General features: G+C 59.0%; 2 protein-coding genes across 41 annotated transcripts in view; one reads left to right on the top strand and one right to left on the bottom strand.

The window, feature by feature from the left end:
- The window catches only part of ACTB (actin beta), a 468,316-nt gene that overhangs the window by 67,388 nt on the left and 378,707 nt on the right, over positions 1–22,221 (bottom strand). The window contains exon 1 of one of the 40 annotated variants that reach the window (XM_050784089.1): positions 21,327–21,330. The exons of 33 other annotated variants lie outside the window; for them this stretch is intronic. The gene's annotated coding sequence lies outside the window, so the exon portion shown is untranslated. Of the gene's footprint in view, positions 1–3,020; positions 3,025–3,336; positions 3,341–3,536; positions 3,541–4,157; positions 4,162–7,540; positions 7,545–17,579; positions 17,584–21,326; positions 21,331–22,221 lie in introns of those variants that run through there. 6 more of the 40 variants (XM_050784100.1, XM_050784114.1, XM_050784116.1 and 3 more) reach the window with 6 other exon arrangements.
- FSCN1 (fascin actin-bundling protein 1) lies at positions 1,768–16,676 on the top strand. The gene is made up of 5 exons (XM_050784042.1): positions 1,768–2,720; positions 13,246–13,402; positions 13,486–13,607; positions 13,857–14,024; positions 15,310–16,676. Exons 1-5 carry the CDS (start codon positions 1,889–1,891, stop codon positions 15,510–15,512), a joined length of 1,482 nt encoding a protein of 493 aa, XP_050639999.1. The 5' UTR covers positions 1,768–1,888; the 3' UTR covers positions 15,513–16,676.

Here is a 22,221-nt window from a genome sequence, read left to right as displayed (position 1 = left end):
GCGTTTTCTTTCTTTCTTTCTATCTATCTATCTATCTATCTATCTAGGATCTTGCTATGTTGCCCAGGCTGAACTCCTGGCCTTAAGCAATCCTTCTGCTTCAGCCTCCCAAAGTGTTCGGTTTTCAGGCTTGAGCCACTGTACCTGGCTGGAGTGCAGCGGCACTATCATAGCTGACTGCAGCCTCCACCTCCTGGGCTCAAGGGATCCTCCTTCCTCAGCCTCCTGAGTAGCTGGGACCACAGGCACGTGCCACCACACCCAGCTAAACCTTGATTTTTTCCATGGTGTATGGCTCAGGGTGGAGCGAAGAAGGACAAAAATAGGTTGGCTTGCAGTTGAGGGCTGATGGGAGGGGTTTCTGACCAAAGCCCGAAATTAACAGCAACAACATCAGTGTCTGTGGGAGGGGTTGCCAGGGGCATGCGGGTTCTGGGGCTCAAGGCCCTGCCGGTAAACCCATTTGAAGCAGGATGGCAAGAAGGTGATACCATCTTCCCCCCCACCCCCTTCATTGAAAGCCCCTGGCTAGGATTGCCTGAGGCAGACACAGGCTCAGACCAGCCCCAGCAATCCCAGTTTATCAGCAAGCCGGGCTGAGGCCCGGAGTTAGGTCAGTGCCCGGCCTGAGACCTTGTGGGCAGCCTGTGGTCATGCCGGCATTCCAGGGGCCTTTTGGCATGTGGGGAATGTCCAGGAAAACTCTTCAGCCTTCAGTGAGGCTCAGAAAAGGGAAGTGTCCCTAGAGGGGGCGGGTGGGGGGGTGAGGGCGTGGGAGGTGGTGTCGGTAGGGAATGTCCCCTTTGGGGAGCAGAACTGAGAGTTGGGATTCTGAGGATGGGGGAGCTGTAGCCAGCACCATGTCCCTCCTGTGTGACCAACTCAGAGTCCCATGAAATTGGGGCTTGGGAGGGGAAGGGACACTGGCTTGGGAACCAGAGACCTGGGCTGGCCTGGCTCACAGTTGCTGGACCTCTGTGATCTGGGTCAAAAAACAAGAACACCAATTCCTGTCCTGCCCACTCACTGCCAGGTGGGACCTGAACCCTGGCATCGCCAGCATTGGGAATGTGGGCCACTGGCTCAGCCACTATCCCGGAGACCTATTTGGGCCACCTGGGGTGGGTGCCTGGGCCACAGGGAGGGGTCCGGTGGCCTTCAGGGCAGTGGCTGTGGGGCTGAAGCCTCAAGGAACCACATCTCTGCACAGGAGGGCCAGGCTGCAGGGCCTCGGAGACAACCTAGTTGGGTGTGCTGGGGTCTGTGGATCCAGGTCCTGGCCTCACCGGGTCCCCACCGCGCTGTCAGCTCCCAGCCTGCTTCCCTCGTCTGCCTCTCGGCTCCTGAAAGGCTCTGTGCTCCAAGGCCACCTCCTCCAGGCGGCCCTCGGACCCCCACCTCCGCTCAGTACCGATCTGCACCGTGGTCTCTGGCTCTCCATCGTGACCTCAAACCTGGCTCGTCCTTGCTCCTAGCGAGGCTTGGGGTCAGGGGCGTCCGAGGTGAGGGACATCCGGGGGGGTTAGGTGGCTGGCGCGGGGAGCCGGGGTTGGGAGGGGTTGTGTCCTCAGGCGGCGGCGCTGCGGGGTGGGGCGAGGACACCGGTGGGGTGAGAGCCCCGGCGGGGCAGCAGCGGGGGCCGCAGCGCCCTGTCCCTCGGCCGGGCGCCCCCACCCGCGCGGAGCCGGGGGCGGGGAAGGGGCGGGGCCTGGCGGCGCTGACGTCACCTAGCCTATAAAGCGGCCCGGGCGCCGCGGGCCCGGCTTTGTGGAGCGCTGCGGAGGGTGCGCGCGGGCCGCGGCTGCCGAACAAAGGAGCAGGGTCGCTGCCGCGGGGACCCGCCACCCAACTCCCGGGGCCGCGCCGCGGCCTCCCGTCCACCGCCACCATGACCGCCAACGGCACAGCCGAGGCGGTGCAGATCCAGTTCGGCCTCATCAACTGCGGCAACAAGTACCTGACGGCCGAGGCGTTCGGGTTCAAGGTGAACGCGTCGGCCAGCAGCCTGAAGAAGAAGCAGATCTGGACGCTGGAGCAGCCCCCTGACGAGGCGGGCAGCGCGGCCGTGTGCCTGCGCAGCCACCTGGGCCGCTACCTGGCGGCGGACAAGGACGGCAACGTGACCTGCGAGCGCGAGGTGCCCGGTCCCGACTGCCGCTTCCTCATCGTGGCGCACGACGACGGCCGCTGGTCGCTGCAGTCCGAGGCGCACCGGCGCTACTTCGGCGGCACCGAGGACCGCCTGTCGTGCTTCGCGCAGACGGTGTCCCCCGCCGAGAAGTGGAGCGTGCACATCGCCATGCACCCGCAGGTCAACATCTACAGCGTCACCCGTAAGCGCTACGCGCACCTGAGCGCGCGACCGGCCGACGAGATCGCCGTGGACCGCGACGTGCCCTGGGGCGTCGACTCGCTCATCACCCTCGCCTTCCAGGATCAGCGCTACAGTGTGCAGACCGCCGACCACCGCTTCCTGCGCCACGACGGGCGCTTGGTGGCGCGCCCCGAGCCGGCTACTGGCTACACGCTGGAGTTCCGCTCCGGCAAGGTGGCCTTCCGCGACTGCGAGGGCCGTTACCTGGCGCCGTCGGGGCCCAGCGGCACGCTCAAGGCGGGCAAGGCCACCAAGGTGGGCAAGGACGAGCTCTTTGCCCTGGAGCAGAGCTGCGCCCAGGTCGTGCTGCAGGCGGCCAACGAGAGGAACGTGTCCACGCGCCAGGGTGAGTGGGGACGCTGCCCCCGCCTCTCCCAGTCCGTGCACAAAGCGCACCCCACCCGCGCCCCTCCAACCTCCCGCCCTTTCTCGCCCGCGGCGCCGCTGCGGTCCGAAGCACTGCCCAGTGCGCCCCCACTAGGCACGCGGGCTACCCCGCCCGGAAGGGGCGAGGGGTGGGGCTTTGCTCATCCTCGGGAACCGCTGCCCACCTCCCACCCCGGGCTGGGGTCGTGGGCTCCCCTAGACTCCGCGGAGTCGCAACCGTACGTGCACCCTCCTAACGCCCCGGCCCAATCTCGGCTCTCCCCACGCGCGCTGATCCCTCGGATAGGCGGCCCCAGCTCTTGGGGAGCGGGCGCCCCTCGCCCATTTCCTCGTGCCCCTCCCCCCGCCGGCAGGCCTGAGGCCCGGGGATCCGAGGCAAGGGTCGCCACTCGCAGGGGCGCGCCTCCATCCCCACCGGCAGCCTTTCGCGGGCGAGATGGGGGAGGTTAGTCAGGCCTTTGATCCCGGCGGGGCGCGCCTCCACCTCCCCGTCTGCCCGGCCTTCCTCCACCTCCTCCCGCTGCCGGGCGGGGTCGGCCTCCGCTGGTGGGGGGGCGCGCGGGGTGTCTGCCCTTCCCCCCAGCCCCTCCTCCCGCGTCTGCCCCGCGCTCGAGGCCGCGGCCTTTGTGAGCAGGGGGGCGGGTCGCCTCGACTGGGTCCTCCCTCGCCCCCTTTGTCCTGCTCCATCTCTGCGGATGGGAAAACCAGATGCGGCGGGGCGGGGGAGGGGATAGGCTTTTGCGGGTCACCCCTGCAGAGAAGCCCCCCGCGTCGCCCCCGGGCCCAGAGCTCGGGTCCACAGTTTCCCCAGGAGGCGGTCTCCCTCCTCGCGCCGCGGCCCGGGAACGGCGTGGCGCGGATGGCGGCCCTCCAGGCACCCCGCCCTTCGCCCGCCGCGCGCGTCTCCGGGCCGGTGCGCTGAGCTCCGCTCTGCTAGCGACCGAGGGCGGCTTCAGCGCGAGCCAGGAGACCCTAGGCCAGCTCGCTCGGAAAGCCCCTACCCTCGGGTGAACCCATCCCTAGGGCGCTCGCCGGGAACAATTGACTGCAACTCGATCCGTCCCCTCCGGGGCCTCCTGCAGGCACGGCTATGTGCGACTGTGCGCCAGAAATGGGCGCCCCCTCTTTCCCTTCTTTCTCAGATTCTCCCCCAGGGGGTTTCTCTTCCTTTTGGCGTCCTCTTCCACTCTTGGCGGAGAAGCTGTTCCTTGCTTGCAGACAGAGGCCCCGCGGGAGGGAGGGGCCTGGGGGGATCTTTTTCCCTGGATAGGAAGTCGGACCCCAGGCCTTGGAGATGGCTGGACGGGAGCCCAGTTTGGATCCTCATCCCTCCTCTTGGAAGGAGCCCTCCTTATGGCCCCCCTCTTGGCTGTGGGCTCTGCAGAAGAGAGAAAGACCCCCATGGCAGTAGGGGTGAGGGCGGAGGCCTGTTTGGGGTAATGGCCATTTTGTGCCTGAGGTTTGCTACCTTAAGCCCCAGAGAGGTGAAGCTGCTTGTCTTCGGTCACACAGCAAGTGACGCACAAGTAAGCAGCATGCAGAAGTGGGTGCATTTGGCTCCAGAAACCCCTTTTCCTATTGCCCACAGTTTAGGGCAGGCAGAGCTCCTCACCTGTTCAGCAGGCATTGAGCCCTACTGAGGGCAACTGCTGAGCCATGAGTGACCGAGTGGGGTTCCCATTCTCTTGGGGACATTACAAAGTGTCAAGGAAAAGGCAGCGGGTACAGGGTATTAGATGGGTGAGTCCTTTCCGAACAGGACATTTGAGCTGGCCTTGAAGGATGAATAGAAGGTGGCAGGTATCAGGGGGGTGTGTGGACCAGCGTTGCAGGCAGTGGGTTTCGCCTGTGCAAAGGCGCTATGGCAGGAAGGTACAGAGAAAGCCCAGTGTGGCTGGGAGGAAGCTTGTGAGGTCGGGGGACCCTCGATGGGTGCTTAGTGCAGGGCTATGGTCCTTGCCTTGGGGTTGCAGCCACAGCCTCCTGTGGGGAAGAAGTTGCAGAAGTAGGTGGCCTTGGCCCTGGGGGGCAGGAAGGAGTGGAGAACCTGAGGGTGTTTTTGGCGAGCCTGGGCAGATACTCGCCTCTCCTGAGAAGCTTGCTGGGGGTGTCCGGGGTGTGATTCAGGCTGATAGGGTGGGAGGAACCAGAAATTGCAGCCAGGAGAGGTGGTGGTGATAGCTCAGCCTGGAGTTTAAAGGCATGTGGAAGCGGGGGGTGGGGGCACTTGGGGGCCGAGGCTGGGGCTCCTCTGGCCTCAGATCTTGGTGTCCTTATCTCGTTTCTATATGTCAGCCAACTCCTGGGGGGCTTTTGGGGAACTGGAGTCTGCAGGGGTGGGCGTGGGGGGCGTGTCTGCAGAGGCCATTTTGGACGGGCCTGCGTGGCAAGGGGGAGGTGTCTGCTTCCGACACACATGCTGGGGAACGCCAGCCAGGAAGGGGAGGATCCGGGCTTAGCTGGCAGGGGGATGTGAATCATCTCTGCAGGCCTGCACGGGCGGGCCCGGTGGGGGCAGGATGCTCCCCTTTGAAAAACGCTGTGACCTGCTTTTCAGCCTCAGTTTCCCCATCTGTAAAGTGTGCCTTCCAGGCCTCCTCAGGCTGGCCCAGAGCTGCCCTGGGCAGGGCCTTTCAGCCCATCACACCAGAGGCTGGGTCGGCTGAGTGAGTGCTCCTTTGTTTTCCCACCACGCCCCGGGCTCCTCCCTGCTCCCCAGGATCCACACCTGATCCACACCTACCCTGGCCTCACCACACTTCCTGTCTTCTCTCACATCTGTTCGTGTCCTCTCCCACTGACCTCCTTGCATCCGGGGCTCCACGCCAGGGATAGGACCTGTCCTCCCTGCTGGCTTGGGACATGCCCCCTCCCAGCCACTCCGAGGGTGGCTGACTGAGGAAGGGCTGGTCAAGCTGGGCGTTGCAGGATGTGTAAGAGTTCTCCCCATGAGGCAGGGCATTCTGAACCCAGGGAATGGCTTGTATAAAGATGCAGAGGCGTTTGAAATGGCCAGGTGGTTGCAGGAGTCGACTGGAAAGTGGAGTGGTAAGGTGAAGCCACAGAACATTCCAGAACCCCTCTTCTAAATGAGATGCAGGGAGTGTCTGTTTTGAACAAACCAGGGGCCTCTGGGGACTACGGCCTGGGGGTGGTGATGGGGATTAGAGGGTGTGAGGCAACCAGGGTGTGCCCCTCTCAGCCACCATAGAGAGAATGGTTCAGAAGGCCGGGCACACTGGCTCTCACCTGTAATCCAAGCACTTTGGGAAGCCAAGGACGGAGGATGGCTTCAGCCCAGGAGTTCAAGGCCAGCCTGGGCAACATGGCAAAACCCCTGTCTACAAAAAATACAAAAAATTAGCCAGGCATGGTGATGCACGCCTGTCATCCCAGCTACTCAAGAGGCCGAGATGGGAGGATTGCTTGAGCCTAGGAGTTCGAGGCTGCAGTGAGCTGAAATCATGCCACTGCACTCCAGCCTGGGCAACAGAGCAAGACCCTGTCTCAAAAAAATTTTTTTGGCCCTGTGCAGTGGCTTATGTCTGTAGTCCCAGCACTTTGGGAGTCCGAGGCGGGCGGATCACCTGGAGGTCGGGAGTTTGAGACCAGCCTGACCAACATGGAGAAACCCCATCTCTACTAAAAATATAAAAATTAGCCGGGTGTGGTTGGCACATGCCTGTAATCCCAGCTACTCTGGAGGCTGAGGCAGGAGACTCGCTTGAACCCGGGAGGCGGAAGTTTTGGTGAGCTGAGATTGCACCATTGCACTCCAGCCTGGGCAATAAGACTGAAACTCCATCTCAAAAAAACAACAACAACAACAAAAAAAGAAACTTTAAAATAAAATAATTTTTAACAAAAGTAAAAAAAAAAAAAACCAAAACACCAGAGAGGATGACTCAAAGGCTGGAAACAGGGAAGGCCACCGTGAGGGGAGGACAGGCAGGGGCCTAGACCTCTCTGGAAGGAGGCGGGAGAGGTACCCGTGGGCCCAGCACAGGAGACTCTTAATCTCCTGGCTCCTGGGGGCTTCTGTGGGCCTGTGACTCAGGATTTCTGTGCCTCTGTTGATGAAAAGAAAAATCCTGAAGAAAATCCTGTTCCCATAGTAACACAGCTCTAATTAGAGACTCCAAGGCCAAGCGAGGGCCTTGGAGCCAGGAGGGGCCCTGCTGGACTGGGGGGACGACTCCCCTTTCCCCCATCCCTCCCTGCTGGGGTGGGACCTGATGTCTACTTGGCACCAGGCCCCTAAATCCTTTCAACATCCTGGCAGAGTGAAGTGGCTGGGCCCTTTTGACAGGTGGGGAAACTGAGGAAAGGTGCAGGGAAGGCACTCACCCAAGGGTGCCTGGCCCCGCGCGGTGGGTGCCTCACTGGCTGGCCTAGGCCTTTGCATCAAACCAGTTCCAGGATTGAATGCAACAGGCTGAAGGGGACTGAGTCGTGGTACAAATGGCGGCAATTGTGTGGTCCTGGGCCAGGCTGGCAAGCTCCCTTTCTTCTCTGGCCTGGGGCATGAGGTTAGTGTAAATTTCATGGAGTTGCCAGGAGGATTAAGGCCTGTGTGCATTCACACGTGGCCCTGTGGCTGCCCCCAGTTAAGCCCAGTGCAGCCATCAGAAGTCTCATTGAGAAGGAGCCTCCCGGCTTCCTGCATTTGTTCCAGGTGGGCTGGTAAGCGCCCTGCTTATTTGCAAGGCTGTGTGAGGACGAGCCCTGTAAACTCTAGGACAAGGCTGTTCCAATGTGGTTTCTGTTCCACTGTCCAACCCCCCCTTCTCCTTTTGCCCCTCTTTCTGGGGAACCTGGAGCTCCCGATGCCTTCTGTTTTTTTCTGCCGCTGAGGTGGACCTAGCACCTGTCCCTCCGTCCTTTCTGCTGCTGGGGTTGGCCTGCAGGAGGCTGTCCTCTTACCTGGTCCCTAACTTCCCTCCGATCAGCGGACCCCCCCACGTGTTGGACAGGTGGTGCTGTGTAGCCTGCACAGGCCAGGGCCCACGCAGTGGCTTTGAACAGAGCAGGGTGCAGCCCCTGCCTGTAGACATGCAGGCCCTTCTGAGCAGAATGAGGGGGCGGTGAGGGCAGAATGAGGGGGCGGTGAGGGCAGCTGTGCGGGTGTGGCTGGCCTGACAGCTCCCTGCAGCCCTGCGGCTTCTGTGCAGTGGGGGTGGGGCGTGCCAGACCTTTGCAGGGCCTCTTAGCTGGTGGAGGGCTGAGCGAGCAGAGGCCCCAGCCCTCGTTGTGTTCCCTGGGGTGTGGCCTTAGGATGGTCCTGGCACCCTGGGGACCCGGCACCTGCTCACCTCATCCTCCTCACCTCATCCTCCTCCCGTGCTTGGCTGGGGTGCGGTGGCCGAGCCAGCTGACCCAATGGAGTCCCAGGCAGTGGACGCTGTGGAGGAGACGGGCTATGGCCTTGAGGGGGCCCAGGGAACCTGGAAGGTGGGGCCCAAGGGGTTCTAAGAAGGGGCGGGCCAGGGTGTGAGGCCAGGGACCCACAGACAGGAGGGTGGGGCAGGGAGAGGGCGTGGCAGGAGGCCCACACACCTCCTATCCAGAAAGCCAGCCGGACCCTTACTTCCTCTTGCCCTGTGACCTTAGGCAAGGACACGCCACCACCAGCCTCAGTCTCCCTCTTTGTGAAGTGGGATGCAGATCCCTGCCTGTGGTGCGGATGTGGGGATGCGTGGTTGGGTGAGGATACAGCTGGTTGCGTGAGGATACAGCAGGATGGGGAGGCCGGACACGGTGGCTTACCCCTGTAATCCCAGCATGCTGGGAGGCAAACGGGGGGGGATTGCTTGAATCCAGGAGTTTGAGCAACATAGCGAGACCACCCCCATCTCTACAGAATAATTTTAAAGTTAGCCAGGCATGGTGGCGAGTGCCTGTGGTCCCACCTACCGGGGAGGCTGAGGCAATAGGATCCCTTGACCAGGAGTTGGAGGCTGTGGAGAGCCGTGCTTGGGCCACTTGCACTCCACCCTGGGCAACAGAGCAAGACCCTGTCTGAAAAAAAAAAAAGGAACTGAGGATGTGTCCTCTGGTGTGGGCTCCACCACCCCCAGCCTCCCTCTCCTGTGGGTGATGCCTGCCACCCACCGCTGGGGTTCCTGTGGCATAAAGGCGCCCAAACGAAGACATTCTCCAGCTCTGAGCCGGGCAGCCATACAGAGCCCGGCAGACGCCTCTGCTGCTGCAGTTCTTAGAATCCAGAGTGCGTGGGGAATGTGAATTTATGCTGCTGGAGCCAAACATCCCACCTCCAGGTTTTAGCTGGAGGAATCCACGTGGATATGCAAAAGCAATGGAGTTATAATGCATAGCAATTGTGGGCCGGGCGCGGTGGCTCACGCCTGTAATCCCAGCACTTTGGGAGGCCGAGGCGGGCCGATCACGAGGTCAGGAGATCAAGACCACCCTGGCTAACACGGTGAAACCCCGTCTCTACTAAAAAGACAAAAAAATTAGCCAGGTGTGGTGGCGGGCACCTGTAGTCCCAGCTACTCCGGAGGCTGAGGCAGGAGAATGGCGTGAACCCGAGAGGCGGAGGTTGCAGTGAGCCGAGATCACGCCACTGCACTCCAGCCTTGGGGACAGAATGAGACCCCAGATCAAAAAAAAAAAAAAGAATAGCAATTGTGTGGCCGGGCGTGGTGGCTCACACCTGTAATCCCAGTGCTTTGGGAGGCCGAGGTGGGCGGATTACCTGAGGTCAGGAGTTTGAGACCAGCCTGGTCAACATAGTGAAATTCCATCTCTACTCAAAATACAAAAAAATTATCTGGGCATAGTGGCTGGCACCTGGAATCCCAGCTACTCAGGAGAGCTGAGGCAGGAGAATTGCTTGAACCCAGGAGGCAGAGGTTTCAGTGAGCCAAGATTGTGCCATTGCACTCCAGCCTGGGCGACAGAGCGAGACTCTTTCTCAAAAAAAAGAATATTGGCCGGGCGCGGTGGCTCAAGCCTGTAATCCCAGCACTTTGGGAGGCCAAGACGGGCGGATCACAAGGTCAGGAGATCGAGACCATCCTGGCTAACACGGCGAAACCCCGTCTCTACTAAAAACACAAAAAATTAGTCGGGCGAGGTGGCGGCGCCTGTGGTCCCAGCTACTCGGGAGGCTGAGGCAGGAGAATGGCGGGAACCCGGGAGGCGGAGCTTGCAGTGAGCTGAGATTTGGCCACTGCACTCCAGCCTGGGCGACAGAGCAAGACTCCATCTCAAAAAAAAAAAAAAAAAGAATAGCAACTGCACTATAGTTTAGGGGAGCAAAACCTGAAAGGACCTTAAGTGTCCCGATGATAGAGATCCCTGGGGTCCTATTCTGAGACGGAGTCTTGCTCTGTCACCCAGGCTGGAGTGCAGTGGTGGATCTCAGCTCACTGCAGCCTCTGCCTCCTGGGTTCAAGCAATTCTACCTCAGCCTCCTGAGCAGCTGGGATTACAGGCGCCCGGCACCACACCCGGCCAATTTTTTTTTGTATTTTTAGTAGAGAAGAGGTTTCACCCTGTTGGCCAGGCTGGTCTCAAACACCTGACCTCATGATCCACCCGCCTTGGCCTCCCCAAGTGCTGGGATTACAAGGGTGAGCCACCGCGCCCGGCCAGTCCCATTCGACCTTTTAGGGACACAGAAACATGTAAATATGCCATATAGAAAACGGTATGCAAATCCAGAGACAGAGGACATCTGTGCATGTTTCTTTTTTCTTTTTTATTTTTTTGAGATGGAGTCTCGCTCTGTCGCCCAGGATGGAGCACAGTGGCACAATCTCAGCTCACTGCAACCTCCGCCTCCCAGGTTCAAGTGATTTTCCTGCCTCAGCCTTCCAAGCCGCTGGCATTATAGGCGCATGCTCCACCACGCCCAGCCAATTTTTGTATTTGTAGTAGAGACGGGGTTGCACCGTGTTGGCCAGGCTGGTCTAGAACTCCTGACCTCAGGTGATCCGCCTGCCTCAGCTTCCCAAAGTACTGGGATTACAGGCGTGAGCTACCACGGCAGCCTGCATGTTCCGTATGTGTAAGAAAAAAAGAGCTAGAAAGTTGTGTATTCACTGGCCGGGCACATGGTGGCTCGTGCCTGTAATCTCAGCACTTTGGGAGGCTGAGTTAGGAGGATCATGGGAGGCCAGGAATTCAAGACCACCCTGTGCAACATAGCCAGATCCTGTCTCTACCAAATAGAAAAAAAATTAGCTTGATGTGGTGGTGTGTTCCTGTAGTCTCAGCTATTAGGGAGGCTGAGGTGGGATGATCATTAAGCCCAGGTAGTCAAGGCTGCAGTGAGCTACGATTGTGCCACTGCACTCCAACCTGGGCAACAGAGCAAGACCCTGTCTTGAAAAGAAAGAAAGGTGTATTTGCCAACACAGGGGTGTTCTGCAGTGCAGTGGGAAGGGGATATGTAGGACTTCATAGTTTCCTTTTTCCTGTTTGTTTTAGAGACAGGGTTTTAACATTTGTTTGTTTGTTTGTTTGTTTGTTTTTATTTATTTATTTTTTTTTGAGACGGAGTCTCGCGCTGTCTCCCAGGCTGGAGTGCAGTGGCCGGATCTCAGCTCACTGCAAGCTCCGCCTCCCGGGTTCACGCCATTCTCCTGCCTCAGCCTCCCGAGTAGCTGGGACTACAGGCGTCCGCCACCTCGCCCGGCTAGTTTTTTGTATTTTTTTTTTTTAGTAGAGACGGGGTTTCACCATGTTAACCAGGATGGTCTCGATCTCCTGACCTCGTGATCCGCCCGTCTCGGCCTCCCAACGTGCTGGGATTACAGGCTTGAGCCACCGCGCCCGGCCTGTTTGTTTTTAGAAGTAGGGTCTTGCGGGCCGGGCGCGGTGGCTCAAGCCTGTAATCCCAGCACGTTGGGAGGCCGAGACGGGCGGATCATGAGGTCAGGAGATCGAGACCATCCTGGCTAACCCGGTGAAACCCCGTCTCTACTAAAAAATACAAAAAACTAGCCGGGCGAGGTGGCGGGCGCCTGTAGTCCCAGCTACACGGGAGGCTGAGGCAGGAGGATGGCGTGAACCCGGGAGGCGGAGCTTGCAGTGAGCCGAGATCCCGCCACTGCACTCCAGCCCGGGCGTCAGAGCGAGACTCCGTCTCACAAAAAAAAAAAAAAAAAAAAAGAAGTAGGGTCTTGCTAAGTTGCCCAGACTGGTCTTGAACTCCTGGTCTCAAATGATCCTCCTGACTTGGCCTCCCAAAGTGCTGGGATTGCAGGCATGAGCCACTGCACCTGGGCCTTTTATGAGTTTTCTAAAGGAAAGGAACACGTACCATTATGTCTTATTCTTTTAACTTTTACATAAAAGCAGGAACAATAGCATGAACCCCCAGACACGGCCCCCCCAGATGCGCTGTTCCGCTGGGCTGCAGCCCATTTGTCCTTTTCTATACCATTTTTGGTTGTATTTAAAGCAAATCCCTGACATCAGGGCATTTCATCCCAAAATACTTCCATCTGTGTTTCTAAAAAAATGAGGCCATTTTCTTATGTAACCACAACGTGATCAACAGTAATCAATCCTTCACATCTAATTCTGGGCTGCATTAAGACCCTCCTGGTTGGCTCAAGAATGTCTTTCCTGCAGTGATTCTTGATCCTTTTTGTTTTTTTTGAGACAGGGTCTCATTCTGTCGCCCAGGCTGGAGTGCAGTGGTGCAATCACGGCTCACTGCAGCCTCAACCTCCTGCCTCAGCGATCCTCCTGCTTCAGCCTCCCAAGTAGCTGGGACCACAGGTGTGCACCACCACTCCCAGCTAATTAAAAAAAATAATTTGGGCCGGGCGTGGTGGCTCAAGCCTGTAATCCCAGCACTTTGGGAGGCCGAGACGGGCGGATCACGAGGTCGGCGGATCACGAAGTCAGCAGATCGAGACCATCCTGGCTAACACGGTGAAACCCCGTCTCTACTAGAAAATACAAAAAACTAGCCGGGTGAGGTGGCGGGCGCCTGTAGTCCCAGCTACTCAGGAGGCTGAGGCAGGAGAATGGCGTGAACCCGGGAGGCGGAGCTTGCAGTGAGCTGAGATCCGGCCACTGCACTCCAGCCTGGGCGACAGAGCGAGACTCCATCTCAAAAAAAAAAAAAAAAAATAATAATAATAATAATTTGTAGAGACGGGGGTCTTGCTCTGTTGCCCAGGCTGGTCTCGAACTCCTAGACTCAAGCAATCCTCCTGTCTTGGCCTCCCAAAGTGTTGAGATCACAGGCATGAACCTCCGTCCCTGGCCCCATTATTTCTCTAACTGGGGAAAGTCACGTGGGAACAGATATAGCTGGCCTTGGCCTCTGACCGGCCCTGCCTCCATTCCTCTGATGTGTGCCACTGTAGGGTCTTGGCCACCTGCCCCACCCCGCCCCGTGGTGTTCCCTTGCATGTGTAGTTCTGTGAGTTCAGGGCTGTGGTCCGCCAGAACTAGGGGGTGCGGGGCCCCTGTACCAGCCCGAGGCCTCCTCTCCGCAGGTATGGACCTGTCTGCCAATCAGGACGAGGAGACCGACCAGGAGACCTTCCAGCTGGAGATTGACCGCGACACCAAAAAGTGTGCCTTCCGTACCCACACGGGCAAGTACTGGACGCTGACAGCTACTGGGGGCGTGCAGTCCACCGCCTCTACCAAGTGAGTGCCCCGCTCCCACCTGTCACCACCCCCCACCACCTTGCCTGGGCTACCCCGCCTGACCTTGTCCTGCCATTCCCCAGGAATGCCAGCTGCTACTTCGACATCGAGTGGCGTGACCGGCGCATCACACTGCGGGCGTCCAATGGCAAGTTTGTGACCTCCAAGAAGAATGGGCAGCTGGCCGCCTCGGTGGAGACAGCAGGTACCGCCAAAGCCCCAGTTCCCCGGAGCCGTCCTGGAGTCCTGGAGGGTCTGGCCGTGCCATGGTCACTTGGTAGCCCCAGTCAAGGCCTGCTCTGTGCTGGGCATCCCCCTGGACTGGCCCTGCAACTGTCCTACCCTGGGGCTGACTGCTGTGTGACCCCAGCTCCTGGCCCTCCCTCTCTGGTCACCCCAGCCCCCACCCCACCTCCTGCCAGGAGGCACACTGACTCCCCTCTTTCTGGGACAGGGGACTCAGAGCTCTTCCTCATGAAGCTCATCAACCGCCCCATCATCGTGTTCCGCGGGGAGCACGGCTTCATCGGCTGCCGCAAGGTCACGGGCACCCTGGACGCCAACCGCTCCAGCTATGACGTCTTCCAGCTGGAGTTCAACGATGGCGCTTACAACATCAAAGGCAGGTTCTCCTGCAGGCAGCTGCTGGGCAGGGAACCCCTCCGTGGGGGCTGGGGTCTGGGCTGGGGTTAGGGCTGCGGGGAGCGCCCTCTGCACCCACACTTGACCCTGGCTTGGCTCAGGGCCACTCTGGGCCCTAAGGGGACAGGTGTCCAGTGGCCACCAGGGACTCGGGGATGCAAGCAGCCCCTTTCCCTCTTGTCTGTATGGCTGGGGGGACTTAGCTTGCCCATCTGACAGAGAGGTGGTGGTGGGGAGAGCAAGGAGGGGGAGCAGAGCAGGGAGCAGGAGGGGGAAGGGGAGGAGAGCAGGGAGGGGGAGGACAGCAGGTGTGGGGTGGGGAGAGCAGGGAGGGGGAGGAGAGCAGGGATCAGGGAGGTTCTGGAAAGGGTGTGCAGGGGAGGACACGCCTCGGTTATGGGACTGGAGCCCCTTCCCGGGAGGACCCCCAATAACCCAGAGGTGCCTGTTAGGATTCAGAACATGGTTTGTTTGTTTGTTTGTTTGAGATTCACTCCCTCACCCAGGCTGGAGTGCAGTCGTGCGATCTTGGCTCACTGCAACCTCTGCCTCCTGGGTTCAAGTGATTCTCCTGCCTCAGCCTCCCGAGTAGCTGGGATTACAGGTGCGTGCCACCACACCCGGCTAATTTTTATATTTTAAAAATTTATTATTTATTTATTTGTTTTGAGACAGAGTGTTGCTCTGTCACCCAGGATGGAGTGCAGTGGTGTGATGTTGGCTCTCTGAAACCTCCGCCTCCTGGGTTCAAGTGATTCTCCTGCCTTAGCCTCCCGAGTAGCTGGGACTATGCATGGGAGCCACCATGCCCAGCTAATTTTCGTATTTTTAGTGTTGGCCAGGCTGTTCTTAAATTCATGGCCTCAAGTGATCCGCCCACCTCGGCCTCCCACAGTACTGGGATTACAGGTGTGCACCGCCACACCCAGCTAATTTTTGTATTTTTAGTAGAGACTGAGTTTCACCATGTTGGCCAGGCTGGTCTCAAACTCCTGACCTCAAGTGATCCGCCCACCTCAGCCTCCCAAAGTGCTGGGATGACAGTCGTGAGCCACCGCGGCCGGGCAGAACACGTTCTAGGACCCTCGTTCATGTGTCCATCACGGGCAGGAGGACGTGGGGGCCATAGGGACCCTGGCTCATTCCAGAGCTGGGACTGGAGGGTGGGGCATCACCCTTGGGAACACCCGTGCCCACCCTCCGCTGTCCAGGGTGGGGGTGGGGGGCCGGGCTTTGGGCACCGCTTGATAGAGACCCCTCCCCAGACTCCACAGGCAAATACTGGATGGTGGGCAGCGACTCCGCGGTCACCAGCAGCGGCGACGCTCCTGTGGACTTCTTCTTCGAGTTCTGCGACTACAACAAGGTGGCCATCAAGGTGGGCGGGCGCTACCTGAAGGGCGACCATGCAGGGGTTCTGAAGGCCTCGGCAGAGACCGTGGACCCCGCCTCGCTCTGGGAGTACTAGGGCCTGCCCGCCCTTCCCCACCCCTGCCCACAAGGCGGCTCCTCCCAACCCTCCCTGCTAACCCCTTTTCCTCCAGGTGGGCTCCAGGGCGGGAGGCAAACCCCCTTGCCTTTCAAACTGGAAACCCCAGAGAAAACGGTGCCCCCACCTGTCGCCCCTATGGACTCCCCACTCTCCCCTCCGCCCGGGTTCCCTACTCCCCTCGGGTCAGCGGCTGCGGCCTGGCCCTGGGAGGCATTTCAGATGCCCCTGCCCTCTTGTCTGCCACAGGGCGTCTGGCACGTCTTTCTTCTGACCTCAGACGGCTCTGAGCCTTATTTCTCTGGAAGCGGCTAAAGGGTGGTTGGGAGCTGGGAGCCCTGGGCGTGTAGTTTAACTGGAATCTCCTTCCCCTCCCGGCCACCTCCTCCCAGCCCCCTAGGAGCTGGGCACGTGTCCCAAGCCTGTCAGTGGCTCTCCCTGATGCACTGTCGTGAAACCCCTGCTTGGGAAGGGAAGCCGTCGGGTGGGCTAGGACTGACCCTTGGTGTTTTTTTGGGTGGTGGCTGGAAACAGCCCCTCTCCCACGTGGCAGAGGCTCAGCCTGGCTCCCTGCCCCAGAGTGGCAGGGCGTGACAGCCACAGGGTCTGCCCGCTGCACGTTCGGCCAGGGGGGTGGAGGGGGAAGGTAGGGGTGTGGGGGCCGTCTTCCTCCTGTCTCTTTCCTTTCACCCTAGCCTGACTGGAAGCAGAAAATGACCAAATCAGTATTTTTTTTAATGAAATATTATTGCTGGAGGCGTCCCAGGCAAGCCTGGTTGTAGTAGTGAGTGATCTGGGGGGGGTCTCAGCACCCTCCCCAGGGGGTGCATCTCAGCCCCCTCTTTCCATCCTTCCTGTCCAGTCCCGGGCATGGGCTGTGGACGCCTGGGCCAGAGCCCCCGCTGTGATAGGTGCTCCCTGGGCCTCCTGGGGGGATGAAGCCAGGTGTCGCCCCCCTCGGGGAGCCCTGGGGTGAGCCACCGGGGCCCCCCTGTTGCCAGCCTCCCCTCTCCCGACATGCATCTCACTCTGGGTGTCTTGGTCTTTTATTTTTTGTAAGTGTCATTTGTATAACTCTAAACGCCCATGATAGTAGCTTCAAACTGGAAATAGCGAAATAAAATAACTCAGTCTGCAGCCCCAGGCCGGCCTGTGTGTGTCTTGGGGCTGAGGTGGGTGGGAGGGCTGGTGGGACAGGTAGGCGCCCTGGCTCACCAGCTCAGTGCTGGGAGGGTGCGGTTGGAGGGAGGCCGTGGCCACAGTGGGTGCTCCGGAGGTTGTGGGCCCAGCACACCTCCTTAAGCGGGGGAAGGGGCGCTGGGAGGGGGTGGGCTGTGGCCCGTGGGACCCCCAGAGCCACTGGGAGCAGTTCTGTGCCGAGAAGTGGCTGTGGCTCCTCGTAGGCCACGTCCACCATGCAGGGGGCCTCGGGGTGTCTGGGGGCTGCACACTGAATGTTTAGAAGGTGCAGCCCAGGGAATACTCAAACCAGGAGACCCCATGTTCTTCTCTAGTTGACATGTGCCCCTTGACTAGGGGACGTGGTGGTAGGGGCAGCTCCGCCCCACACTGCAAGGATCTGGGCCTTCCACGTCCCCAGACACAGCAGGCTGGGGTGCCCCTGGGGCTGGGAGATGCTGCCCGGGCCCCTTGGGGGATGACCGTCCCGTAAGATGGACCGGGCGGACCCTGGGCCTGAGCCAGTGCCTACGTTGGAACCAGCAGCCCTGGGGATATCTGGCAGATCAGAGGCTGAGGACTGTTTCCAGACTTTCCCAAGGCCACAGTCGGGGCGACCTAGGTTCTGAGCCTCCCTTTGCATCCTAGGCTTCAGGGGCTGGGCAGGGGCTCGTGGACCACGTGCAGCCTCATGCACTCTCAGGTGCCCCTAGGGGTAGCAGCTGCGCAAGGACAGGGGAGCAGCAGCAAGGCGCAGCCTGGAGCGGCGGGACAGGGTGCCCAGTCTTGCGCTGGGAAGGCGGTGATGGCGACGGAATTTGGGACACGCGGGGCGTTTCGGGGGCAGCCAGGGTGCTGCAGGCCGGACCCCCCTGTTCCCCTGCCCCCCGACCACCGGCAGCAGAGGAAGCGCTGATTGGCTGCTGATGAGGCAACTGGGAGGGCTGCGCTATGATAGGTGATCCCTGGTGGTGGGGGGGCGGCAGACTTGAGATTGGCAGGGGCAGGTGGCTGCCGCAGAGGGAAGTCGGGGTCCTCTCAGCGAGGTTCCGGGTGCCACCCCCTCCCCTCCCCCATGAAAGCCAGGCTGGGAGCCAGAAAAATCTCAATGACGTGGAAGGGACAGATTAATCCTCCGGAACCAAACTCTTTGAGACCTGGGGAGGAGGGTGGGGGGCACTGGAGGGGGAGGGGAGGAGTCCGGCTCATTTCTGCCCACGGAACTGACCTAGAATGACCCTAAGGTCCTCGGAGCCGAGGCTCTGGCTGATTCCGAATTCCATTCATTCTGCAAAATTTGGCGCCTACCACGTGGCCGAGATTTCTGAGGCTGCAGCCAATGAACACGGTAGTCCGATGGGGGAGGCTGGAAGGGCCATTCACGAGATCTCTAGGGAGGAGTTGGTAGGAGCTGCCCAGCTGAAAGGGACAGGGGAATAACGGGGTGAGGGACCTGCCCAAGCCCTGCCCTTTGAGGGGAAGCCAGGCCAGGGGCCGGGGGCATCTCTGGGGTCCCAGGTGAGATGTGGGTCGAGGGAGCCAGGTCATGGTTCTCCAGACCCGCGTGGAGGCCACGAGCATCTTCCGGAGGAGCGGGGACCGGCAGACTCTGGGGCACCCGGGCTCCCCATCTCCTGACTTTTTCACACCTTCAGGTCCCTCCTGTCAGGACAGGTTCTGGAGCTCCCCGGGGCAGGGAGCCAGGGCAGTAGGTGCAGTTTCCGCTCCTGCCTGAGTCACCTTCGCTGTCTCAGCGATTGTTCATTCACAAGGGCGCAGCCTATCACATGCACTCACACACTTGTGAACTTGCATGCACACAGGCGGCTGAGGCTGCAGTGAGCTATGAATGGCACCATTCTCTGCACTCCAGCCTGGGTGACAAAGCAAGACCCGGTTAAAGAAAAAAAAAAAAAAAAAAAGGGAAAAGAGGCCGGGTACAGTGGCTCCCACCTGTAATCTACTAAAAATACAAAAATTAGCCAGGCGTGGTGGCAGGTGCCTGTAATCTCAGCTACTTGGGAGGCTGGGGCAGGAGAATCGCTTGAACCCAGGAGGCGGAGGTTCCATGAGCCGAGATTACTCCACTGCACTCCAGCCTGGGCCACAGAGTGAGACTCTCCAAAAGAAAAGAAAAGAAAGAAAGAAGAGACTGAGCTACATTGCCCAGTCCAGGCATGTGGGCGGTCTGGGTCTGGGGGACAGTGGGGCGTGCTCTGTGTCTTAGGGCCCCAGCCCTGGGTGCCCCCCTGCTGTCTGCTGTGACCTCCTCACTTAGGAGGCCTCATTGGGAGGGACCCTGAGTCCTGCTGGGGGCTGTGGAGCTGTCACCAGCCCCAGGAGGACTCGGGCAGGTCCCTCTGGTGGACGAGGCCTCTGAGCTTCCCAGTGTGTCTCCATGGGACACCCCCTGCAGACCTCCTGCCCCAGCTCAGCCCCTTCCAATTCATTATCGAGGGTGGGGGAGGGGACAGGAAGCCCCAGACTCAGCTGGGCCCATTTCCTCCAGGGCCACAGTGGCCTCTCCCAGAGTCACGGGGATGGGGACTGACCTCACTCTTTTTTTTTTTTTTTTTTTTGTTGAGACAGTGTCTCGCTCTGTCGCCCAGGCTGGAGTGCAGTGGTGCGATCTCGGCTCACTGCAAGTTCTGCCTCCTGGGTTCACGCCATTTTCCTGCCTCAGCCTCCTGAGTAGCTGGGACCACAGGCGCCTGCCACCACGCCCGGCTAATTTTTTTTTTTTTTTTAAATATTTATTTTTAGTAGAGATGGAGTTTCACCATGTTAGCCAGGATGGTCTCAATCTCCTGACCTGGTGATCTGCCCGCCTTGGCCTCCCAAAGTGCTGGGATGACAGGCGTGAACTACCGCGCCTGGCCTCTTTTTTTTTTTTTTTTTTTTTTTGAGATGGAGTCTCACTCTGTTGCTTTTTTTTTTTTTCTGGGACGGAGTCTCACTCTGTTGCCCAGGCTGGAGCGCTGTGGTGCGATCTCAGCTCACTGCAATCTCCACCTCCCAGGTTCAAGCAATTCTCCTGCCTCAGCCTCCTGAGTAGCTGGGACTACAGGCGCCTGCCACCACGCCCGGCTAATTTTTGTGTTTTTTAGTAGAGATGGGGCATCACCATAGTGGCTTCCCAAAGTGCTGGGATTACAGGCGTGAGCCACCATGCCCGGCCCTGACCTCACCTTTTTTAAAAAGTCAAATACTTGGTGCTTGGAATCCCAGCACTTTGGGAGGCTGAGGCAGGAGAATTGCTTGAGCTCAGGAGTTTGAGACCAGTCTGGGCAACATGGTGAGACTCCTGTCTCTGTAAAAACTACAAAAATTAGTCAGGCATGGTGGTGCGTGTCTGTAGTCCCAGCTGCCCAGGAGGCTGAGGTGGGGGGATGGCTTGAGCCTGGAAGGTTGAGGCTGCAGTGAGCTGTGATTCCACCACTGTACTCCAGCCTGGGCCACAGAGCGAGATGCTCTCTGAAAAATAAATAAATAAAATAAAATAAAAAGTCTAACACTTTTCTTTCAAACGATGGCTTTTGGGGCTCATCAGGTGCGTGAAGATGGAAAGGGGGCCCGGCAGTGCCCATCTGGGCTCCTTGGGGACCCCGGCTTCCCTGGAGACCCTTGAGCAATGAGCGGTTGGTTGCCTGACCTCCCTGAGTGGGCTGTGGGCACTCAAGGTTGTCTGGATGGGGGAGGGGCTCTGAGACCCTTGAGGGCAGCAGAGGGAGAAGGGAACAGATGGAGTCTCGCAGACAGAGAGGCCTGGAGGGGTGGGGCGGGGCCGAGCATTTGGCATAAAACCCAAGCGCCTTAAGGGGGCTATAGCTTAAACTGGGGGGAGCGGCCTCTGTGATGTGCAAATAATTAACACAAAAGCCTTCACCGTACTCCCCTCCTCATCCCAGGACCCAGGTCTGACCCTCAGGAGGGGAGGAGGTGAGCAAGGGGGGAAACCCACCTTCCAGGGACCCCCAGCTAGTGCCAGGCACCAGGCAAGTGCTCTAAAAGGCTTTATTAATATTATTGTTATTTGAAGAAACTAAGCTAATAAATAGGGTATAAAATCCAAGGGTACCCGGCTGGGTGCGGTGGCTCAAGCCTGTAATCCTAGCACTTTGGGAGGCCGAGACGGGCGGATCACGAGGTCAGGAGATCGAGACCATCCTGGCTAACACGGTGAAACCCCGTCTCTACTAAAAAATACAAAAAACTAGCCGGGCGACGTGGCGGGCGCCTGTAGTCCCAGCTGCTCGGGAGGCTGAGGCAGGAGAATGGCCTAAACCCAGGAGGCGGAGCTTGCAGTGAGCTGAGATCCGGCCACTGCACTCCAGCCTGGGCGGCAGAGCGAGACTCCGTCTCAAAAAAAAAAAAAAAAAAAAAAAACAAAAAACTAGCCGGGCCAGGTGGCGGGCGCCTGTAGTCCCAGCTACTCGGGAGGCTGAGGCAGGAGAATGGCGGGAACCCGCGAGGTGGAGCTTGCAGTGAACTGAGATCCGGCCACTGCACTCCAGCCTTTGCGACAGAGCGAGACTCTGTCTCAAAAAAAAAAAAAAAAAAAAAAAAAAAAAAAATCTAAGGGTACCCACAGATATAAACAAAAATCCACAGCTGCCCCGGCCCCAGCCCTCTTTCCTTTGGAGGTAACTGTGTTAATGGGTTTTTATACCCCTCTGGACATTTTTTGTTTTTTGGGACGGAGTCTCGCTTTGTCGCCCAGGCAGTGCAGTGGTGCGATCTCGGCTCACTGCAACTTCTGCTCCCCGGTTCAAACGATTCTCCTGCCTCAACCTCCTCAGTAGCTGGGACTACAGGAGCGCACCACCGTGCCTGGCTAATTTTTTGTATCTTTAGTAGAGATGTTATCCATGTTATCATCATGTTATCCAGGATGGTCTCAATCTCCTGACCTCGTGATCCCCCTACCTCGGCCTCCCAAAGTGCTGGGATTACAGGCATGAGCCACCGTGCCCGGCCAAAATTTTATTTTATTTTATTTTTGAGACGGAGTCTTGCTCTGTCACCCAGGCTGGAGTGCAGTGGCCGGATTTCAGCTCACTGCAAGCTCCGCCTCCCGCATTCACGCCATTTTCCTGCCTCAGCCTCCCGAGTAGCTGGGACTACAGGCGCCCGCCACCTCGCCCAGCTAGTTTTTTGTATTTTTTAGTAGAGACGGGGTTTCACAGGGTTAGCCAGGATGGTCTCGATCTCCTGACCTTGTGATCCGCCCGTCTCGGCCTCCCAAAGTGCTGGGATTACAGGCTTGAGCCACCGCGCCCGGCCTTATTTTATTTTATTTTTGAGGCGGAGTCTCCCTCTGTCGCCCAGGCTGCTGGAGTGCAGTGGTGTGATCTTGGCTCACTGCAAGCTCCGCCTCCCGGGTTCATGCCATTTGCCTGCCTCAGCGTCCTGAGTAGCTGGGACCACAGGCGCCCACCACCACGCCCGGCTAATTTTTTGTATTTTTCTTTTTTTAGTAGAGACGGGGTTTCACCGTGTTAGCCAGGAC

The sequence above is a fragment of the Macaca thibetana genome, chromosome 3 (assembly GCF_024542745.1).
Source record: "Macaca thibetana thibetana isolate TM-01 chromosome 3, ASM2454274v1, whole genome shotgun sequence".
NCBI lineage: Eukaryota > Metazoa > Chordata > Mammalia > Primates > Cercopithecidae > Macaca > Macaca thibetana.
Note: the sequence above shows the minus strand (reverse complement) of the source record. Positions and strands in the feature narration are given on the sequence as shown.

What these genes read in the sequence shown, in the direction of transcription:
- FSCN1 (XM_050784042.1), top strand. Translation starts at nt 1,889, where the DNA reads ATGACCGCCAACGGCACAGCCGAGGCGGTGCAGATCCAGTTCGGCCTC. An exon ending in CAGTCCACCGCCTCTACCAA is followed by an intron (nt 13,403 to 13,485) that starts GTGAGTGCCCCG and finishes GCCATTCCCCAG; the next exon opens with GAATGCCAGCTGCTACTTCG. An exon ending in CGCCTCGGTGGAGACAGCAG is followed by an intron (nt 13,608 to 13,856) that starts GTACCGCCAAAG and finishes TTTCTGGGACAG; the next exon opens with GGGACTCAGAGCTCTTCCTC.